Source organism: Hylobates moloch, unplaced genomic scaffold, assembly GCF_009828535.3.
Source record: "Hylobates moloch isolate HMO894 unplaced genomic scaffold, HMol_V3 SCAFFOLD_22, whole genome shotgun sequence".
NCBI classification, from domain to species: Eukaryota; Metazoa; Chordata; class Mammalia; order Primates; family Hylobatidae; genus Hylobates; species Hylobates moloch.
In genome coordinates this window covers 41,541,160-41,562,236 of record NW_026652297.1, presented here as the reverse complement: position 1 = coordinate 41,562,236, position 21,077 = coordinate 41,541,160, and the positions used below count along the sequence as shown (strand labels likewise).

Here is a 21,077-nt window from a genome sequence, read left to right as displayed (position 1 = left end):
CCGGCACGGATGGTAATTGTGCCTCTGCAGAGACGCTGTGAGCTGCTTGTGGCAGTGTTGGAAGAAAAAAAAATGGAAACAAGAACCAAGTACAACAACTGGACTAAAAATCTGTTGAGTAGGTGGGACTGAAAGGAACAGACACGAAACACAGAAGCAACAAACAGTTCCCTTTTCTGACCTCTAGGTTTCCTGCCTCGTCTTGTACTCCCTATTGGCAGAGTCCAGGAGCAGGCTTACAGAAGAGACACACTTGCTGAGTTCTGGCCCCACCTCACAAAACAGAGAAGAGAGGCTACATTGGGAGCTGCTAGACAATAGCTTAGTACCTGGCATATGGCCCTAAGTGCTAGAAAACACTGGAGCAGCTTTTACAGAGTTGTAGGAAAAACAGATTGCAAGCCAAGAATTCTAAACTCAACCACATTGTTGTTTACTTGTAAGAGCAAGAAAAAAACTTTTTTGGACACTCAAAGATTCAGAAAGTATACTACCCACACTTCTCCATGGCAAATGAATATGGGCACTTCTTTGAAAAAAAAAAATTCAGAAAGAAATAGTATGTTATGTAAGAAAAACTGGTACATAATAAAACTGATAAAATTAGGTTTTAATGTAATTTTAAACTTTAAAGTGAATATTAAGAAGAAATCATGCTAGATGTATAATGCTACTGGAACTCTCCTGCAATTATTCTCATACAAAAGGAGCATATAGATATAACAAACACACAAAGATACACAGAGAAATATAGGGCAGACAGTTTGTTCTGCATTTGATTTATATAATGCCTATAATAGTCTATTAAAATTAAATTATCCACATTAGAGGATGCCAAAAAATAAATTAAAGTAATAAAAAAATAAAGTAGAAATGTAAATATCAGCCAATGGTCAGTGCTTACTCTGCCTTGAGTGGTTTGCATGTATTATGATAGAATTCTCCTTGCAACACTCTAATGGGTGTGTTATTATAACCTCCTTTATATTCATATTATGTGAATGAATTCCAATTTAGAAAAATTAACTCACTCAAGATTACATACTAGGAAGTGGAGTCGCGAGTGTTTGAACCGAAATCTCCTGAAATTCACAATCACCATGTAGTTCTGCCTCTCTGGTGAGATAGGAAATTCAGACCCTAACAGAGCTCCTAGTGTGTGTCGAATACCTGTTCTTTCTTGCTAACAGATCTCCCATTTGTTTGCTTAAGCCACTAATATTTAGATATTCTATTATGCAGTACATTTAATCTCCAAATATTATAATATAAATACCAATAAAATAGATCACCATAAAGGAAAATGATTACATTGTCCTGGCAAATTAAAAAATAAATGTATTTTTAAATCAACACAAGAACAAAAATCCAGCTATATGACACTTCCAAGAGACATACTTAAGAGGAAATAAGAAAGAAAGATTGAAAGAGAGCTGGGCAAAGATATCCTAGTCCAGTAGGAATACAATGAAAACAGGAGGATCAGTGTTACATGCTAATATTGCATCCTAAAGTATTCCAGCAAAAGCAAAACAAAGCCAAAAACAATACAAAATTTGGCAAAAATGGATATTTCATATTGATTAAAGGCACTATCAACCAAGAAGATACAATAGGTGACTTTGTATATCAGTGGATATCGTGTAAGAATATATCACTCAAAGTCTGCTGGAAATACATGACAGTCAATAAAACTAAAAAATTGTAAATGAAGCTCTCTGACATGTCCCTTTCAATCATTCAGCAAATAATTAAGGATATGGAAAACACATATAACATAATTAGTATTGCTTATACATCAAGTACTCTTTCAAAATTCCATTACATGGTAGTAAAAATTGATCATGTACTAGGCAACAAAGAATTTCTCCATAAATTCCGTGAAGTAGAAATCATAAAAGCTTTGACATTCTTGGACCATAAATTTCTACCAAAGTAGAAAAGATAGCCACTCTATCCCCAGTCGAAAACCCCTCCATCCGAGGAAAGTGAAAGCATACAACATTTCTCTAAATAGATAATGTATCAAACAAGAAACTAAAATTAAAATTTAAACAACTTAAAAGATGAATTATGCATCAAGAAAAATAAGAGCATTACTTGCCAGAGTCTCTGAGATATAGCCAAAGAAGTACTCCGAGGAAAAATTCGGATACAATTAATTTCAACTCAAGAAGCTGGAAAATTCGGCCAGCCCAGATGGCTGTTTCCATGGTGAGGGCTGTGCAAGATGGTGGGACCTAGCCTGGGCTTGTGGTGCTGTCCTGTGCCTCTGGGCTAAGTCGAGGGAGATGATGAAACTCTGGTCCTGAATACAGGGATACCCAGACTGACAACAAATATTACCCCAAGCCCATGTCCAAGCTGATCCAGAGGGCAACGGATGAGCTGGATCTCAGAAAGACACTCATCAAAGCTGCCCCAGCCAAGAACGCAAGTTCTGTGTTGGAAGATCCAGCGGTCCAGTGAATTCATCAACACGATGTTGGAAGGAGGAAGTACAGCCAGATCCTTCAGGACACAGACTCAGGGAACTATGGACAGGAGAAGTTTGGAAAGTACCACACTGCTTCTGCAAAGGAAGGGGCAAGTGTCCAGCCCAACCCCCACACCATCTTCCACCAACCACTGAGGAACTTTCCTGGGGTGCCAGCCTGGGATGGATCAGGTACACACCCTCCAGGGGGCCATTTCTACCAAGTCCCTGTGCCCCTCATTGACCAGCCACTTCCTGGCCTTGAAGGGGATGATTACTGACAGCCTGGACAAGGCATGGATGTGGATGCCAGATGTGAGGGGCGTTACTGCTAGAGGTGCTGGATATCTGCAATCAGGGTCAGTGATTAAGATAAAGTGCCAAGTGCATGAGACATCCAAGACTAGTCACTGCTGGTGACAGAGGCAGGTAGAGGCTCCAGGGGGAAGGAGCCCAGGCCCCTCTGCCAAAGCTAACAGTGTGAGCCACTGCCACTGAAAACACCTGTCCTGAGGATGTTCTTTTTAAAGGGCAAGCTTCACAAGAACCATTGAGCAATGTGTTTATTACCCATTAATCCTTTTTGCCCTGTGGGCTAGAATTAGCTCTCCCTGCCCCATCTCCTTGCAAAGAGGAAATGTGGATTTAGGGATTCCTCCCAAGAAACTTAGGGCCCAACTAGACTTCTCTTTCCTCAGCTTGGGATGGACTTTCATTTCTTATGTTTTTGTTTGTTTGTTTGTTTGTTTTTGTTGAGACAGAGTTTTGCTCTGTTGACCAGGCTGGAGTGGGTGGTGCAATCTCAGCTCACTGCAGCCTCAGCCCCCTGGCCTCAGGCAATCCTCCCACTTCTGCCTCTCAGTTAAATAGCTGGGACCACAAGTGCGTGTCACCATGCCTGGGTAATTATATTTTTATTTTTTGTACAAATGAGGTCTCACTATGTTGCCAGGCTGGTCTCAAACTCCTGGGCTCAAGTGATTCTACTGCCTCAGGCTCCCAAAGTCATGGGATTATAGGAATGAACAGCCATGCCTGGCCAGGATGGACTTTTGGATGGTAAGAGGAAGCAGTTTGGGTACCAGAAAAAGTTTATGAGAAAATGCTCATCCTGAACTGGTGGTGTAGTATGTGATAAGTTCATATAACTGACTGAAGGGGGAGAAAAGGAAAATTAAGATAAACTGGAAAAAACAGTACTAAAATTAAGAAGGCTAAGGAAGATATTAATTACACATAACGTGTATGTGTATAAATTGTACTCACACACTGAGGTATATATGTATTTACGTATGTAGAATTAATGAATAAAGCTACTTTTTCATGAGACTAATGAAACATATACATCTCCAAAAAGGCTAAATGAGACCAAAAGGAAGGAACATGACCCATGAGGACAGGGGAAGAAGGGTGCAAATTAGAGAAAAAGAGGCATACCAAAAAAATAGGTTCTTTCTAATCAAAGCTGGAATTTAATCTGTGGGGCCATCAAGGAGACAAAGTTGTCTTCTCCCTGTTGGCTCCTCTTCTTTGGAAAATGACCTGTGACTTGCTTTCATTTAAAACAAAGGTGACGATATTATTTATTGTCCAAACATATAGACCTTTTTTTTTTTTTTGAGAGACAGAGTCTCGCTCTGTCACCCAGGCTGGAGTGAAGCGGCATAATCTCAGCTCATTGCAACCTCTGCCTCCCAGGTTCAAGTGATTCTCCTGCCTCAGCTTCCTGAGTAGCTGGAATTACAGGTGAGCACCACCATGCCTGGCTAATTTTTGCATATTTAGTAGAGACGGGGTTTCACCATGTTGGTCAGGCTGGTCTCGAACTCCTGACCTCGTGATCCACCTGCCTCAGCCTCCCAAAGTGCTGGGATTACAGGTGTGAGCCACCATGCCTGGCCATATATAGACTTTTAAGAATAGAAGAGGCTCTATTAACAATTACACTAGGACAACTAGCAGAAATCTGTGTTTACGATCATCCTAGTTACAATATAAAATGTCATGTTGATTACTAATTACTGCTTAATGCCTCTAACAAATATTGTTTCCAATAATAAACAAATGGAAAAATGGGAGAGCACATTTGAAATCTCAAGATAGGTGCAAGAAACCAAAAAGAAATCTAAATTTCCTAACATCTGCCTCAAAATATTATTTTATATATTTTTTTCTGGATTGAATTGTCATAATTTTTATTAAACAACATATTATAAGCTGATCATTACAAAACATAAAAAGTAAAATTTTATAAAAAATTCATCCATGAGATGGATTTTTCTTTTTATTTATTTATTTATTTTATATTATTATACTTTAAGTTCTAGGGTACATGTGCACAACGTGCAGGTTTGTTACATATATATACATGTGCCTTGTTGGTGTGCTGCACCCATTAACTCGTCATTTACATTAGGTATATCTCCTAATGCTATCCCTCCCCCCTCCCCCGACCCCACAATAGGCTCCAGTGTGTGATGTCCCCCTTCCTGTGTCCAAGTGTTCTCATCGTTCAGTTCCCACCTATGAGTGAGAACATGCGATGTTTGGTTTTTTGTCCTTGAGATAGTTTGCTGAGAATGATGGTTTCCAGCTTCATCCATGTCCCTACAAAGGACATGAACTCATCATTTTTTATGGCTGCATAGTATTCCATGGTGTAGATGTGCCACATTTGGATTTTTCAAATTAATGTAGGTATTTATAGATATCACTTATTGTTAGAATGAGACAGGGTTCAACATCAATATTAGCCATGGTTTATGTTTATAGATATAAGTCCTGAAATATTGTTTATACAAATATTAATAACAATACCTATATATGCTTATTATATGCAGAACCTATATATATTTTACACTTATTAACTAATATAATAATGACAACACTATAATAATGATTACAATGTTAACTCATTCTTATATTTTAGCTCATTTATTAAAATATATAGATAGTATTTTTCATCCCCACTTTATAAATTTTACATTATATTTCTATGAGATTGTGTCAGTTTCCTCATGTAAAAAGCAGGTAATGATAGTGCCTGTCTTGAAAAACAGATTGTGAAATGGTGGTGGGGGAAAGGAAAACGAGCATGTGGAGTTCGCAGCTTCATCAATATTAGGAAGTAGAACCTAGGAAAGTTGGAGGACCGTTCTACCTGCTGACCCTTCAGAAACCTGTTGACATCCCTCCCTTTCTCACAGGGTGTATCCCTATTTGAAGACAGGATCTATGGACTAACCTGAATTCAGATCTAATTTTACCTCCACTGGCTTCACGAGCCATACACTTTACTATTCTCCACAAAGTGCCACAAGAAGTAACACATTATTTCAAAATTTATATTTATAGATACAATTATGGGAGGAGAAGAGTATCCTAAGTGGCCTGAACACCTAAATAAAATAAATCTGACAATGTTGCTGAGAATTTGCAGAGCTTTGAAGGAAGAAACTCATGGCAGTAGGTACTTGCTTCTGGGGATAGGGGTAAGGAAGGAATTTAGTTTTTACTTTGTACTTTTAAAATATTGTATCATGTGCATGAAAAGATAAACAATAATATCCATAAATGATCGGTGCAGAAAAAAACATAAACAAGGTAATCATCTGCAAAAAATTTTCTAGGAAGAGAGTGTAGTGTTTCCTGCCAGTGTTTTCTTTATTCATATAATAATGATCTCTAAACTGTCTCATGCTACATACCAAAATAAATTCTTGATGCTTGATGGTATATTCAATATAAAATATGGAATAAGGAAAGGAAGTGGAAAAAAACAAAGATAAAGATACAGCTCATCTCAAGGTGGTGGAAAAGATTTATTTTATTTTCACATAAATAATGCATATAAAATATGAAGAGACTGATCTTTTCCAATATGTTTTATGTCTTTCTTATTTTTTTCTGAGATTGCATTACATTAGGAAAATGAGCAAAAAACAGCAAAATAAGTAATTTAGTCATTCCAGACACCATTTTTGAAATATTCTTTCCCATTTCCAAATGAATTATGATGCTTTATTTGTGCATTTAGTTCTTCTGTATACTAAGGTTGACAACTGTTGTTGTTGCTAGGGGCTTAATTTATCTAGAGAGGATTACACATTCACAGAAAAGGTTATGCATTTACAGAAAGGATTTAAGGCAGAATACAAAAACACAAAATGCTAGACTACCTGAAAAAAAAAAAAAAAAAAAAAAAAAAGAAGCCAGAGAAGCCAGAAAAACAGAATGTGAACATACAGTAGTGCTTAGGATGATGCTAAATTAGATACACTTGCTAAAAATAAGCCATAATTTTGGTTTTACACTTTCTAGCCACAAAGCAGTAGAGAAACACAGTCAGTTACATAATTAACAACGCCACAAAATCTCAAAAAGGAATAAGATAATTGCTTGAGAATAGGATCATATTTGGAACTGAATTTAGAAGAAAATTTTTTTCCACAGGTAGTTGATACAACACACCTAACCCATAGATGCACTAAACATCAAACCCATAGATGCTACAGAGTTGATCAATACCTTGTCATATTCTATTAATATTAATAATATAGGAAGATGTCTAGAAGGCTTGCTTTTTTGAAGAGAATCTTTTCATTTGACTGTTGGAGTTCCCTTCTCACGTTCCTTCTTTCTCTTTTCCTCTTTCTCCTTTTCCTTTTTTTTTTTTCCATCTTCCTATTTTCCTGTTCCTCCTTATTCCTTTTCTTTGTCTTCTACTGAGTGGTTGCCCATGTATTCTCCCTCAAAGTATTAACGGCGTTAGTTTGTAGGGTATATAAAAAATTTGCTATTTGGGGGGATTTTCATATAAGTGCTGTGTCTTCATTGGAAATGAAAATGTAATGCTTTCTTTTCCATGACCTGGAGCTGTTTAACTAGCATTAGAGATACCTATTCCTTGAGAGTTTTATAGACTGGTCCTTGAAATCATCCAAGTCTCTCATCAAAGGCGCAAAAAGGAAGGGTGGTGATGACGATTATGGGTCTTTGACAACTTTGTTTTTTCCAGATATTTGGTCTGTTTAAATTTCTCCTTTTATGGACAGTTTTGGTAATTCATATTATCGTAAGAAATCATCTAGTTTTCAAAATTAATTGCATATATATATTTTCAATTTCCTTTTTATCTATACTTATTTTCTCATTTAAACGTCTTATTTCATATAGTTGTACTTTTTCCTTGTTTATAGACTAGCTATTGATTTCTCTGTTTCATTGTTTGAAGTAATCAGCTGTTTTATAACTCATTAATTTCTATCTTTTAAATTTATTCTGCTTAGATTTAATGTTTTTATTCTCTAACTTTCTGCATTTGATACTTAGTTCACTTATTTTAATTATTTTTCATTTATCAAAATAACTTTTTAATGTTTTACATATCTTGGGGTTATATTTTTGGTGCAGTGATGTTAATGATGTTATATCTTCTTTGTGGTTTGTTACATTTATCATTTCAAAGGTTATGGTTGAATTTTGTTGAATTTAAACTTATGTGATGTTAAAATTGTATTCCTGATTTCTACCATCATTTTCCTGGCTTACTTTTGACAATTCCTTTATTTTCAGCCTTTAGTGCCTCTTGAACCTTAAAATATAATCAGACCATGTCAACTCATGCTTTAAGATCTCAGACATCCCTTTACCTTAGAATAGAGTGATTCCCTTTGAGTCTTTTAGCTCCTCCCTATGAATCTTAAGACATTGTGCCATTTTCCAGTCTCTTCTCAGACCTCGCTGTCCCCTGCCCTCCATGTCCCTAGCATAGGAGCCTCCTTCTGGTACTTGCAGTAAACTCTTGTGGAGCTCTTTGCCTCCACAATTCTATTCTCTCAATCTGGAACTCTATTCCCTTAATTCTTCAATTGCCTTATTCTTTGTCATGATGCTTTAGCTCAAATCTTACCTTTTTAGACATTTTTTTCTCTCATCACTGTGATCTTACTCCGTAACAACCATACCTCACAAACACTTCACTCATATTTCCCTCATGGCATTCCTCATCTGAATTTATCTTATTTATGTATGTATGTAATTTTCATATCTACCCCCACTAGAATTTAAGTTTCTTAAATGCAAGTCTCTTGCCTGAACTTTCCACTATACCTAGAGTGTCTGCCTAGCATGTACCTGGCAAACAATAAATATTTGTTGAAAGAAGTAAAAGAATAACAAAGGAAGGAAAGAAGGATAGAAGGAAGGAACTATAAGCCATTTTAAGAGAACTTAAAACTGTACTTGGGATCTCTAAGAGGCTCAGTTATGCCTTTCAATGCTACAGTGTTTTTTTTTTTTTTTTAGATGGGGTCTCTCTGTCGCCTAGGCTGGAGTGCACTGGCATGATCACAGTTCACTGCAGCACTGCAGCCTTGACCACCCAGGCTCAAGCAATCCTCCTATCTCAGCCTCCTGAGCAGCTGGGACCACAGGTGCAGGCCAACACCCTGAGTTAACTTTTAAATTATTTGTAGAGGTGAGGTCTTGCTATGCTGCTCAAGCTGGTCTTGATCTCCTGGGCTCAAGTGATCCTCCTGCCTCTGCCTCTCAAAGTGCTAGATTACAGGCATGAGCCACTGCACCCGGCCTAGAGTATTTATTCTAATCTAAGCTTTACTCCTTGCCTCCTGCTGTTCCAACTAGATAATCACCAGCTGTTATAGGTTAAAATAATACAGTTTCCCTTCATTAAATAGTAAGTTTTATTGGTATGTAATTTTTCATCATTCCTTTCCCACCCACTTCCCACATGTAATGCTCATATGATGGATGTTGTAAGTTCCCTTCTCCCTCACCCAGTGACCTTGAATATATTATTCCCAAAGTTTCTCACACAAACATGACTTGAACATTTGAAGACATCCTAACCAAGAAATCCCTGATGTCATCAGAGAGAATTACAAAATCATTCTTCAATGGGTCATACCCACAGAGATTTCAGGAAAAGAGATAAAAAACTTTAGAAGACAGAAAAAGGAGAGGCACATTTCCAGATGATTCAACATTCCCTGCAGCTTCTATGAAAGCAGTTTTACTTAATACTTCCAACCAAGCTTTAGCAATTTATTATATTGGAATTAAATAGTAACTGGAAAAGAGCCATGTTTTTGCTAGTTATGAAAAACAGGATAATCTTTAGCTCACATGAACCTACTTCCACCATAAGACCATCTGATGGCAGCATACCCCTAATTACGAATTTCATCTTTTCATATTTTAGATCAAACTACACTACTGAAAGGATGAGCAGGGCAATCTTCATTTATAGGGCATCTGCTATTTCCAGACAATGGGAAATAAACATTTCCATGACATAGTATGGACAGGAGCTCACTGTACTCTGGGAGAGACAGGCATATGCACAGATAACTTTAATAGCAATGCTCAACGAATATTAAAGAAGCTAGAGGAGGAACTCTTAGCCTAATAAAGAGGTAAGGTTAGGATGCCCCGAGGAGATGATGCCCAAAGTGAGATTTAATACGTTCAAATTACTGAGATTAAAATAGGAAGTAGAGTGATAAATATCATAGAAGGACACTAAAGGCTAGTTTGCATAATGAAATAAAGAGGTCTATTGAAATCAAAGGAGAGGAAAGTAGCTATACATTTCAGGTCTGATTAGTTTACTAAACATTTTTTGAAAATATCTATGTGCACATCTATCTGCGTATATAAGGAGAACCAAACGCTCACAACTATTGCCCTAACAAACCTTTCTTCCTAATGGAAAGACTGAAAATGAATATAAAATATAATTATAATACATAATTAGTAATTATATAATTATAAATATATAATTAGTAAATATATATGACTATAAATATACAATTATATAATTAGTAATTAACTATAATTAGTAAGAATATAATTACTAACAATTATATAATTACTCCATATAATATAATTACATATTATTACAGCTAATGTATTATATATTATTAATAATATAACATTATTATGAAAAATAATGTCGTAATATATAATAATATATATATTTCAGTAGTGTAGTTTGATCTAAAATATGAAAAGATGAAATTTGTAATTATATAATACATATTACAGATAATAATATAACATTATTAATAACATATCATATGATTTATATTAATATTATAAAATTATTACAATATAATACAATTATTAGTAATTATATTCACTCCAGAGATAAACAAAGAAAGATAATGGGTAAAGAGCGGTAGACACAAGGAGGTGGGGACAAGGAGGTGGTGATATTATAGATAAGACGACCAAAGGAACATCAGTTGTTTACCTAGGGAATCAATTGATTTATACTGACTATAATCACACCTATGGCAAAAGTTCGTTAGCAAGCTAACACTGAAAATGTACTTACCAACACTTGTCCCACAAAGGTCTGGGCCGAAAGCAACATTTCTATACGATCATGAAATTGTCCCTGGAAGTGGAGGCTTCTTACATGGTTCCTAGCGATGATACCTGATGTGAACAGTTCCTACAATCAAGAGAAAGAAATTGACAATGTGAGCTGGATCTGAGAGAAAGAAACCGGTTTTACTTAAGTTGATAGAGCCTCTTGTGATGGTATCAGTCGAAAATCACTGTATCTTGTCCAAACCAGGGAACCCTGAAGTTGCTTATTCAATATTTCATAAAAGGGATTTTACTGGATTTGCATTTTCCTGGTTTTCTGCACAGCTTTTTTTATACTGAATTCTGCAGTCTTCCTCCATGTCTTTCTCATGTATACTCAGTCCCAGACCCTTCAAACTGACATCGTTGCAATGATCAGAATTGGGAGCATCATGCTTCCTTCTGCTCTGGGTATAAGTGCAACAGTTTTCATCAAGATATGTGGACAAAGAAAAAAAGATTACAAATTGATTTTTTAGGTGATTACTTAAGTGTCCGCATTTTGTGAGAGAAGGAGGAGGTTTTCAGCAATTTTGTGTTGCTTTTAGTTTTTTGCCTGGTGTTCTATTCTGAAATTATAATCCTTCCTCACATTTATAGAATGTCTTTACTTATTATATTTAAATGTTACAGTAATCTTATATGATAAAGTTAGGCACGACTAAATAAATTTTATATTGATGTGGAAACCAAGGTATAGAGAAATTAAATGACTTTCCTAATATTAGGCAATGAGGAAAGGCTGGGGCCTGAGCTGGCATTCATTGTTTGTTGATAATAGTCTAGAACCATCACAAAGAAATACACGAACCAACTAGGACTACCCACACCAAGCTAGATGAGTCCCTCTGACTTTCAAAAAAGCTCATTTTATATGAAGCCAGGATTTAAAAATCACTTAATTTTCTACTCATATTTTCTGAATGATAAGAAGGGAAGTCTCATTAAAAAACTCTTTGATAAAAGTTCACATCCTGATCAATGATTTGCCCTCTAATACACATGACTCATGTCTGTTTCTAAATGTTGTCTGAGAATTAATTTAAAAAAATACTAGGTATGACATTAATATAGAATACTCATTTGAATTCCATCATAAAATTGGAGCTACCTTCTGTGGAAAAACAAATTGGTCCTAAGATATAATAAAATCATATTTATAGATGTAATAAATGTTTTAAATGCACATTTAAGGAGAGAAATTTTAACTCTCCAAATAATTTTTAAGATAACTCTTCACAGTACACCTAGATTTCTGATTTTTTTTTTTTTTTGCATTTGTCCAACTTCTCCAAAGGCTTAAAGAAAAACAGGTCACTCTTAATTTGATGTAACAAAACAAATCATTGAAAAGTAACTCAACTTGATCAAACTCTTTCCTCAAGATTCAAAAGCAGAATGGTACAGCATTCTGGTTGCTCAGGTTCACTTCTTAACATTTTGTAACATTTGCTAAATATTTGTAATTAAAGGGTACAGCTGGATCAAAGTGTAGATATAAATTACACCCAAAGTAAGAAATGAAAAATATAGGAAATTGAAAAATGTACTCTCACATTTTTGTAATCACACAAAATGAACATAATGGAGAAGAAGAACATTGCCTGGAGCAGAAGACTAAGAAGATTTAAAAATCCTACAAATTCAGTTGTGCATTAACAACAACAAAACAAGGTAGAAACCAGGAGGCAGATTTTTCATAGCTATTTACCCATAAGTCAGTATCCCAGAATTCTTTCTCCAATTATTGTGCCACTGCTTAAAATCCATAATGTAGAAATAATCAATAGAATAAACTTATTTAGGAACAAAATCTATAAGCTTCAATATTGGATAATTTTCAAATATGGAAAACAAAATTGCATATTACCAATAACCTTAAAAACTTATCAATTTATAAATTATATTTTATGTAGGTTTTAGCACTAAAAGAAATGTTTTAAGCAAATTTTCAATATTATGATGCACAGGTGAAATGTATTGTGTTATGGAAATTGCTATAATCTATTAGGGAAAGAAAGTTTGGGAAGCAAAATTGGAAACAAACTATACAGGGTATAGTAAAACTCTTCGCCTTTGACCTCTGGTAATAGAACATCCATTACACAGCATTTGAGAGCTTTATTTCAAGCTCTTAAGCAATGCCTTATCTGTATAATACATCATTTATTCTCATCATCATCCTTTGCCAGCTGTTATTCAACAACATCAACTCCTGCTAAGCTTGTTTGGGTATAAGAAATGTCCTTGCATCTATGCCTGGATGGCACGGGCAGGTATGCATGGGCTTCTCTGCGTATGTGCAACTCAATGTGTTGTCTTCGTATGGTATACAAAAGGCAATGTACACGTCAGTACATATGCATTATGCATGAACAATTTATGAAAGCAAGGTTGACCTTGATGTCTTGTTCCCTTTCACCTCCTTTCTACGACCTAGCACAATTGTCTTGTTAAAATTCAAGATAGAGGCCTGGACATAATGTTTATGAACCTTTTTTTCAGAACAGTGACCTCTGTTTCCAGAGCTAACATTAATCATTATCCATACAAGACATTGCTTTTTCCAGTGATGGGAGAGAGAAGATGCCTAGCCCTGTCTCTTCAGGCTTCAGAATGTGGCCTGAGGTCTGGCTTACCAACCTTTCTGAGGCACCAGGCCATAGAAGCTGACCCTGTTAGCTTGAAAAACTGAATGAAGCTTAGATCTTTTACTAAACACAAAACTATCCCAAACTCATCTCTGACTTCACACAGAGGGATCCCTAATAAGGAAACTGACCAAGATAATTCCTGTTCCCCTGATGGTTTGCCATTTTTCAACAGATCTCCAGATCAGCCTGAAGATCAACAGGATGATGAGTCCACTGAAGAAGGTCACAAAGGAGGAGAGAATGAATGCTGCTTGGATCTCAGTTGTGCAGGACATTTTTGGCAAGTCTTCCCAAGTTTCATTTCATAGCTTAGTCTGAAACATGTTCGAGACATCAGTAAGACGGAATTGCCAGGCCATTTGATGATGTCGTGGTCACCTGGTAACAATTCCAGGAATCAGAGTTCACTGTATCACAGTGTTCCAACATTAGGTGTGATAACCAGTGAGAGGTTCCAGGAACAAGGGTCTGCCAATCCCCCGGTGCCAGCTCATGGGTTGTGAATGAATACACAACTGGAGATGGCTGGGGCCTACAATATGAATAGTCAAAAAATCATAATCCTAGGTCAGATTGTTACTTTCTCTATGCCTTGAAGAAATCCCATTATCTGTTGCAATGATCAGCTGATTATCATTTCAGTTAATGCAGTCAAATAATTTCAAATCAACTCCTTTGGAGTGAAACAACAGCCAACTATGTGTGTGAATGAGTTGGTTCTCTATCTGGGAGGATGCCACGTGCTTAGTAGGCTTTGAAGGACAGAAGAGAGAAGTACTTTAAAGTTTTTGTTTATCCTTTATACAAAGGAGCAGATATGCAGAATGAATACGTCTAGAAGATCTAGTGTACAGAACAAAGAACATAATTAATAAAATTATTTTGTATTCAGGATTTTTGCTAAAAGAGTAGATTTTAAGGGCTCTTGTTACAGGCACACAAAAAAAGATTAACTCTGTGAGATGATAGATATGTGAATTTGCTTGACAGTAGTCACTGTTTCACTATGCGTAAGTATATTAAAAGAGCATTTTGCATTTGTACTCGTATGCGGAAGCTAAAACAGTGGATCTCATAAAGATAGAGAGTAGATTCATGGTTACCAGAGGCTGGGAAGGGTGGCTGAGGAAAGAAGTGGGATAAAGAGAAGTTGATTAATGGGTACAAATGTTTGGTTTGATAGAAGAAATAACATCTAATGTTCTACAGATCAGTGAAGTGACTATAGCTTATGATAATCTATTGTACATTTAAAAATAGCTAGAAGAGAAAAATTTGAATGTTTCTAGCATAAAGAAAATACAAATATGTAAGTTGATTGATATCCCAAGTACACTGACTTGATCTGTACGAATTATGTGAATGTATTAAATTATCACCTGACTTGAAAATATGTGTATCTGTCGATCAATCCAAAGAATATCACGTTGTACTCCTTAATTATATACAATGAAAATCAAGATTACCTTGAAACAGAAAAAAAAAGGTTTTGTTTATTCTTTACATAAGAAAGGCATAGTATAGAGTGCAGGTATTGAAGAAGGCAATTTAACTAGTGTTGTCATTGGTTGATTGTTATCTCAGCCCATAAATCCATTCCACTTATCTCTTCTTTATGGAACTCTCCCCTTTCTTGCTTTTATTACTGCCCTGGCAGCAAACCTTTTGGCCCAGCAGTGGTAAAGTTCAGAATGAGAGAAATCTCTTTGATTTTCCCTGATGTTTTCAAAGGTGTAAGAAATGTCATGCCTTTCAGTGTGCACAAGTGGCAGGCGAAATGTCAGAGCCCAGTGGAGGGCCTAGTTCACCCCAGTTATTACGAAGATAACCTGACACCAGGTGAAGAGGCCCAAGAGGAATCATCACGCTGTCCTTAGGAGCCCGCCATGACTCCGCGCTGTTTGGCAGGCTGTTTCAGAAGATAACTGTGGCATTTCTTAGGACTGCTGCCACAGTTACATTTCCTGCCTTTAAGCTTACCTATCATTTCTACAAAATCCTGTCATTGAGCTAGCTAATAACAAAGGGCGATGTTTAAAAGAACACTGGTCTAGGAGTTAGGAGCCCTGCGTTCCAGCCCAGTCCTTCTATTAAGTTACTGTGTGATGTCTAACAAGTCATTTTAATGTTCGTAGTCTTTTGATTTTATGTGGAAGATAATACCTACTTGATAAAATTATTGTGGGGATTCAAGAAGGTAGTGTGAACATATTTTGAAAAGCATAAAACTCAATATAAGATGCCATTAGCCATTTCAGTTCCTTTTTTGAATGGCATTAATTATAAAGAAAGGAAGAGGAAGAAGTAAAGGAAAGGAGGGAGAGAAAGAAGGAAGGAGGGAGGGAGGGAAGGAGGAAGGAAGGAAAGAAGGGAGGGAGGGAGGAAGGGAGGGAGGAGGGAGGAAGGGAGGGAGGAAGGAAGGAAGGAAGGAATGAAGGGAGGGAGGGAGGAAGGAAGGAAGGAATGAAGGAAGGGAGGGAGGAAGGAAGGGAAGGACGGAGGGAGAAATCACTTGTTTATCTCTTTCACATATGTGTGTGTGCGCACGCACACGCACTTACAGCTATGTGGACAAGATCAGAGTTTCCAAGCCAAAATTCATCCACATCCTTTACTTAGTATTCTCCCTTTTAAGTAACGATTAATCTATCATTATCACTTTAATTTTCTCATTTTCTTCACTTTTACTATTTACTATTTGTTAGGATGGAGAAAAGAAACAGAGACAAGGGGAGGTCGCTCAACAGCAACACAGGTTTATTGGACAAAGACTTGCAGAGGGGGAACACCAGACAGCGCTGAAGCCCAGGCCCCGCTTACAGACTAGAGCAGTTGTAGGTCTGGACAGGAGAGGTGGGGCAGTATGGCTCGCTGCAGGGCAGGATGTGATAAGGGAAGAATTTCCTGCAGTCAGAGGGTTAGGCCTGGGACCTGCCAGGATGTTTCTCCTGGCCCGAGCCCCCTCTAGGGGAATTTCCCACCCTAATCAGGGTGTGCAAAATGGCAGGGGTTTACAGGATGGCGCTGCTTGGGCTAACACTATTTTCAAAGGATTTTGATTCTGCTGTATTATGATGCATCCTGGGCACCTCTTCCCTTTTTGCAGATATTGCTCTATGAACACAAAAAGGATTCCATTCAATTCGAACAGGCAGGTAGTTTGTCCCTCTAATATGCTGTTATCATGATAATAATATTAGTGTCTGCAAATGAGTAGAAAAATGTGCAGGTGGTTTCAAAATCAGTCTCTTCAAACCCATGTTGAACCTAGAGTGACAAACAGTCTCTGTTCAGAACTGTCCCAGGTTCAAAACTGAAAGTCCAGTGACTGCAGAAACCGCCTAGTCCTGGCAAACCACAGCAACTGGTCACCTCGCATCCCACGACACATCATCTATGCTGCACTCCAATCATACTGCCTCCTCTTAGCTATGAGGACATGCAAACCTTTTCCTGGTCCAGGCCCTTATAGCACAATGCCTCTGTTCCCTCTGCCCAGAGTACTCACTTCAGTAGTGGCTGCTATTTCGTAGGCCTTCAGTTCTCCCTTGGTCTCTCTTATGGCTTTCTGACCCTTTCTTTTATAGCACTTCATAGTACTCAAGATTTGTTGTTATGTGATTTACTTGTTGCCTGGTTTATTTTCTATCTCCTTTCACAAGATCGTAAGCTCCACAGGCAGGGGATATCATTTCCGCTTTACTCATCACCGATTACTCTGTGTCTAGTATCGTACCTGGCACATGCCTGGGAATGTGTACAGACTTCGTAAATATTTGGGGATTGAATGAATACATTGTTGATCCTCAAAAATATTTGTTAGGTGAATGAAATACTGAATCTGCACGAAACTTAACCCAAGTTATCCAGATTTCTCTGCTCCATATTCCCCATCTTTGACTGCAAACTGTTCTTGTGACGAAAGCATCATCCATAGTGTGTAATGCATGGTTCATAGTGTGTGTGCATGTGCGTAAGTGTGTGTGTGTGTGTGTGTGTGTAGTGAAAAGGGCACCTGATTTGGATCAAGTGTCAAAGTGTCACCATCTTTGCAAATTTAAATTTGGTAATTATGGCCAGATGCAGTGGCTCACGCCTGTAATCCCAGCACTTTGGGAGGCCGAGGCGGGCAGATCACCTGAGGTCAGGAGTTTGAGACCAGACTGGCCAACATGGTGAAACCCCCTCTCTACTAAAAATACAAAAAAATTAGCCAGGCGGGGTGATGGGTGCCTGTCTGAGGCTGGAGAGTCGCTTGAACCTGGGAGGTGGAGGTCACAGTGAGCCGAGATTGTGCCGCTGCACTCCAGCCTGGGTGACAGAGTGAGACTCCGTTTCAAAAAAAAAAAAACAAAAAAAACCCTGCTAATTATTCTCGGTTAGTGAGTTATTTGGTGATGGGTGGACATATGACTAGGCATAGCCCTTCGTAGCTTGGTAGCAGTTCAGTGTTCAGAACTTGGAAGGTAGAGAACTTTGAAGCAATGATACCCTTCACAGTAATTACAGAAATGTGTACAAAGTGAAGCAATTTTTCTAATCAAATCACTGACACGTTAAAAAATTCATCTGAACTAAAAAAAAAAAAAAGAAAAAAAAAAGAAAAGATTCCGTAGCACAGTCTTCATTTCTTAGATTTGCTATTAAAGGCATAGCAGCGAAAAGCCCCCGGAACCACCCAGAGGTATCATTCAGAGACCCAGGATCAGCTTTGAGGCTTCCTGGCCCTCATGTCCTAAATACTGACTTTTCCCCAGACATCACTCACACTTACTTCAACTATTTTTTTGACTACCAACTGCAAGCTAGAATCTTTGTCGTGTGTGTGTGTGCTGAACAACTACCTTATACCAAGGACTGGGAGCACCAGGGACACTAAAACAAATCTAGTTCATTCACTCATAGAAGACAGAGTCAACTGAGGAAGACATTTACAATGACAAACTGCAAAAAGTGTTTAGAAAACAAACTAATCTATTGAGGAACGAGGGGGTCAGGAAAGCTACCTCAAATACGTCATGTTTGGAGCTGAGGTCTGTAGGATGAGAAGTTTCCCAGGCCAGGACCACAGAAGGGGTTAAGGAGGCTGGGGTAGAGCATGATCAGGCTGAGAAAATATGTGGAAAGGAGAATGCACGTTTTTTTTTTGTTTTTTGTTTTTTTTTTTGAGACGAGTCTCGCTGTGTCGCCCAGGCTGGAGTGCAGTGGCGCAGTCTCGGCTCACTGCAAGCTCCGCCTCCCGGGTTCAAGCCATTGTCCTGCCTCAGCCTCCCGAATACCTGGGACTACAGGCGCCTACCACCACGCCCGGCTAATTTTTTGTATTTTTAGTAGAGACGGGGTTTCACCTTGTTAGCCAGGATGGTCTCCATCTCCCGACGTTGTGATCCGCCCGCCTCGGCCTCCCAAAGTGCTGAAGTGCATTAATCATCGGCCAGATGGAACGCAGTGACCCAAGAGAAGGCTGGGCATGTATAAACGTGTTGCAGGACTTTTCCTTAGTTCGGCTAACGACGGGGTGCTTGTCCATCCCATGGCCATGAAAATTTAGGCTCGTAGATGGTTTGAATGGTGAGTAGGAGAGAGCTGTATTGAGTGAAGAGGAAGAAAAGGGGCGCAAATCAGGATCTCTCACAAGGCGAGTCCCTGCTAGAAGGCCTCCCGCCTGCAGCTTGAATCCCAGGTTCCACACAGGAAGAGGAGGGGCCAGGCTCCTCCCTGCGCCAAAGGGCATGAACTTCTGTGTCTCCACCCCAGTGCGCATTCCTCCTAGTGCGCAGGCTGGTTGGAGGTTTTCCGGAGACCGCTTCCAACCTGGCTGTCTCAAAGAGAACCAGATTATGCAAGGCTTTGTGTTCCAGCTTAGGCTAAACCAAGAACAACTTTATCCTAAGGTCAAGAGGAAATATTTGATAGGTTCTAAAGAAGGGAGGTAAGTGATTGCATTTCTATTGTAAAAGCATCACACTGGTTTTCATGCAGAGACAGCTGGTCTCGACAGTGACAGGACGCTAGTCCTGATGGGATGGGGCTGGTGGGATGAGACACAAGTGGGCAGGTGCGAGTGATGTCTGGGGAAAAGTCAGTATTTAGGACATGAGGGCCAGGAAGCCTCAAAGCTGATCCTGGGTCTCTGAATGATACCGCTGGGTGGTTCCGGGGGCTTTTCGCTGCTATGCCTTTAATAGCAAATCTAAGAAATGAAGACTGTGCTACGGAATCTTTTCTTTTTTTTTTCTTTTTTTTTTTTTAGTTCAGATGAATTTTTTAACGTGTCAGTGATTTGATTAGAAAAATTGCTTCACTTTGTACACATTTCTGTAATTTACCTCTGGGCACTCAAATATTCTGCAAAATTATACTTTATAATGGGATTGAATAAATGTTTAATTTTAAAAACTTACTCTCTTCAAGAAGCATGCCATATCTGAGAAAGGAAAGTAAGAATTACATTTTTAAGTGTAGATAGCAGCACTCACGAATGTGTGTGTGTGTGTGTGTGTGTGTTTGCAACGCTTCCAGAAGTAATAAATTATATTGTAATGTTGTCTTTTTAAGTGCCTAAATCCATCCATTGCCCTTAATGCTATAACCCCACATTTCTCTATTTCTACAAGCAGAGCTTTTTTTATATCCTCAGAGCACATTCATACCATTGGGAAATTGCACTGTTGAGAAATGCTAGGCCTCAATCCTCAATTCATGCAGCCAGTCAATGGCAGAAGCAGGTCTGAAGTTGGGGGTGGAAATGGCTGTAATGCCACAGAGCACTAGAGTCATGGCGAAAGCCCATCACAGCCAGCTGCTTCCAGGGAAATCTCTCCTTGCTGAGTTCTTACATCTCTCACTAAGGAAATTGACTTAAAGATTACAGCTTCAGTTTCTCAAGGTGTGTACATGGAGTTATTTAAGTCACCAAGTCTTTACCTTAGACCTCCTTAAGGATTCATTTTTGGTTTAACCCCTCTTTTTACATTTCAACAATAGGGTACATAACATATTAATTACTTTCAGAGAAGCTTCTTTTTGAGGGAACGTTTTCATTTTTTCTACAGAGTCTCGCTCTGTCACCCGGGCTGGAGTGCAGTGGTGCGATCTCAGTTCTCGGTAACCTCCGCCTCCCAGGTTCAAGTGATTCTCCTGCCTCAGCCTCCTAAGTAGCTGGGATTATAGGCACACACTACCATGCCCAGCTAATGAGGGAACATAATTCAATCCATATTTTGTTTAGCCCCATGACCTATTGAGACTTACCCTTAGAAAAAGGCACTGTATTTTCTCTGCAGTCTGTTGTTCCCTGTTTGTTCTAAATGGACAAACCGCAGCAAGACGTTTCACTGTGATATAAATATTAACCCAATAGCAGGATGTCTGTGATGCTCTGTTGTGCATATGGATCTGCTTTTAGAAACTAACAACCCTCGAAAGAGTATTACAAACCATATAATGCATTTAAAATCCATATGGAAACCCTGAGTTTTATTTGTATTTTTGTTGAATTTGTTAATATACTTCTGAAATATAAGACTCAGAACAAGTTTCTTATGCTC

General features: G+C 38.2%; 1 protein-coding gene across 2 annotated transcripts in view; it reads right to left on the bottom strand.

The window, feature by feature from the left end:
• Nucleotides 1-13,828, bottom strand: part of KCNU1 (potassium calcium-activated channel subfamily U member 1) — a 152,922-nt gene extending 139,094 nt beyond the window's left edge. For both annotated transcript variants that reach the window (XM_058433499.1, XM_058433500.1), the window contains exons 1-2: nt 13,656-13,828; nt 10,836-10,955 (exon numbers count right to left, since the gene is read on the bottom strand). In XM_058433499.1, the coding sequence (XP_058289482.1) occupies nt 10,836-10,955; nt 13,656-13,802 (267 nt within the window). In that variant the 5' untranslated portion in view covers nt 13,803-13,828. The remainder of the gene's footprint in view (nt 1-10,835; nt 10,956-13,655) is intronic.
• Between the last annotated feature and the right edge of the window lie 7,249 nt (nt 13,829-21,077).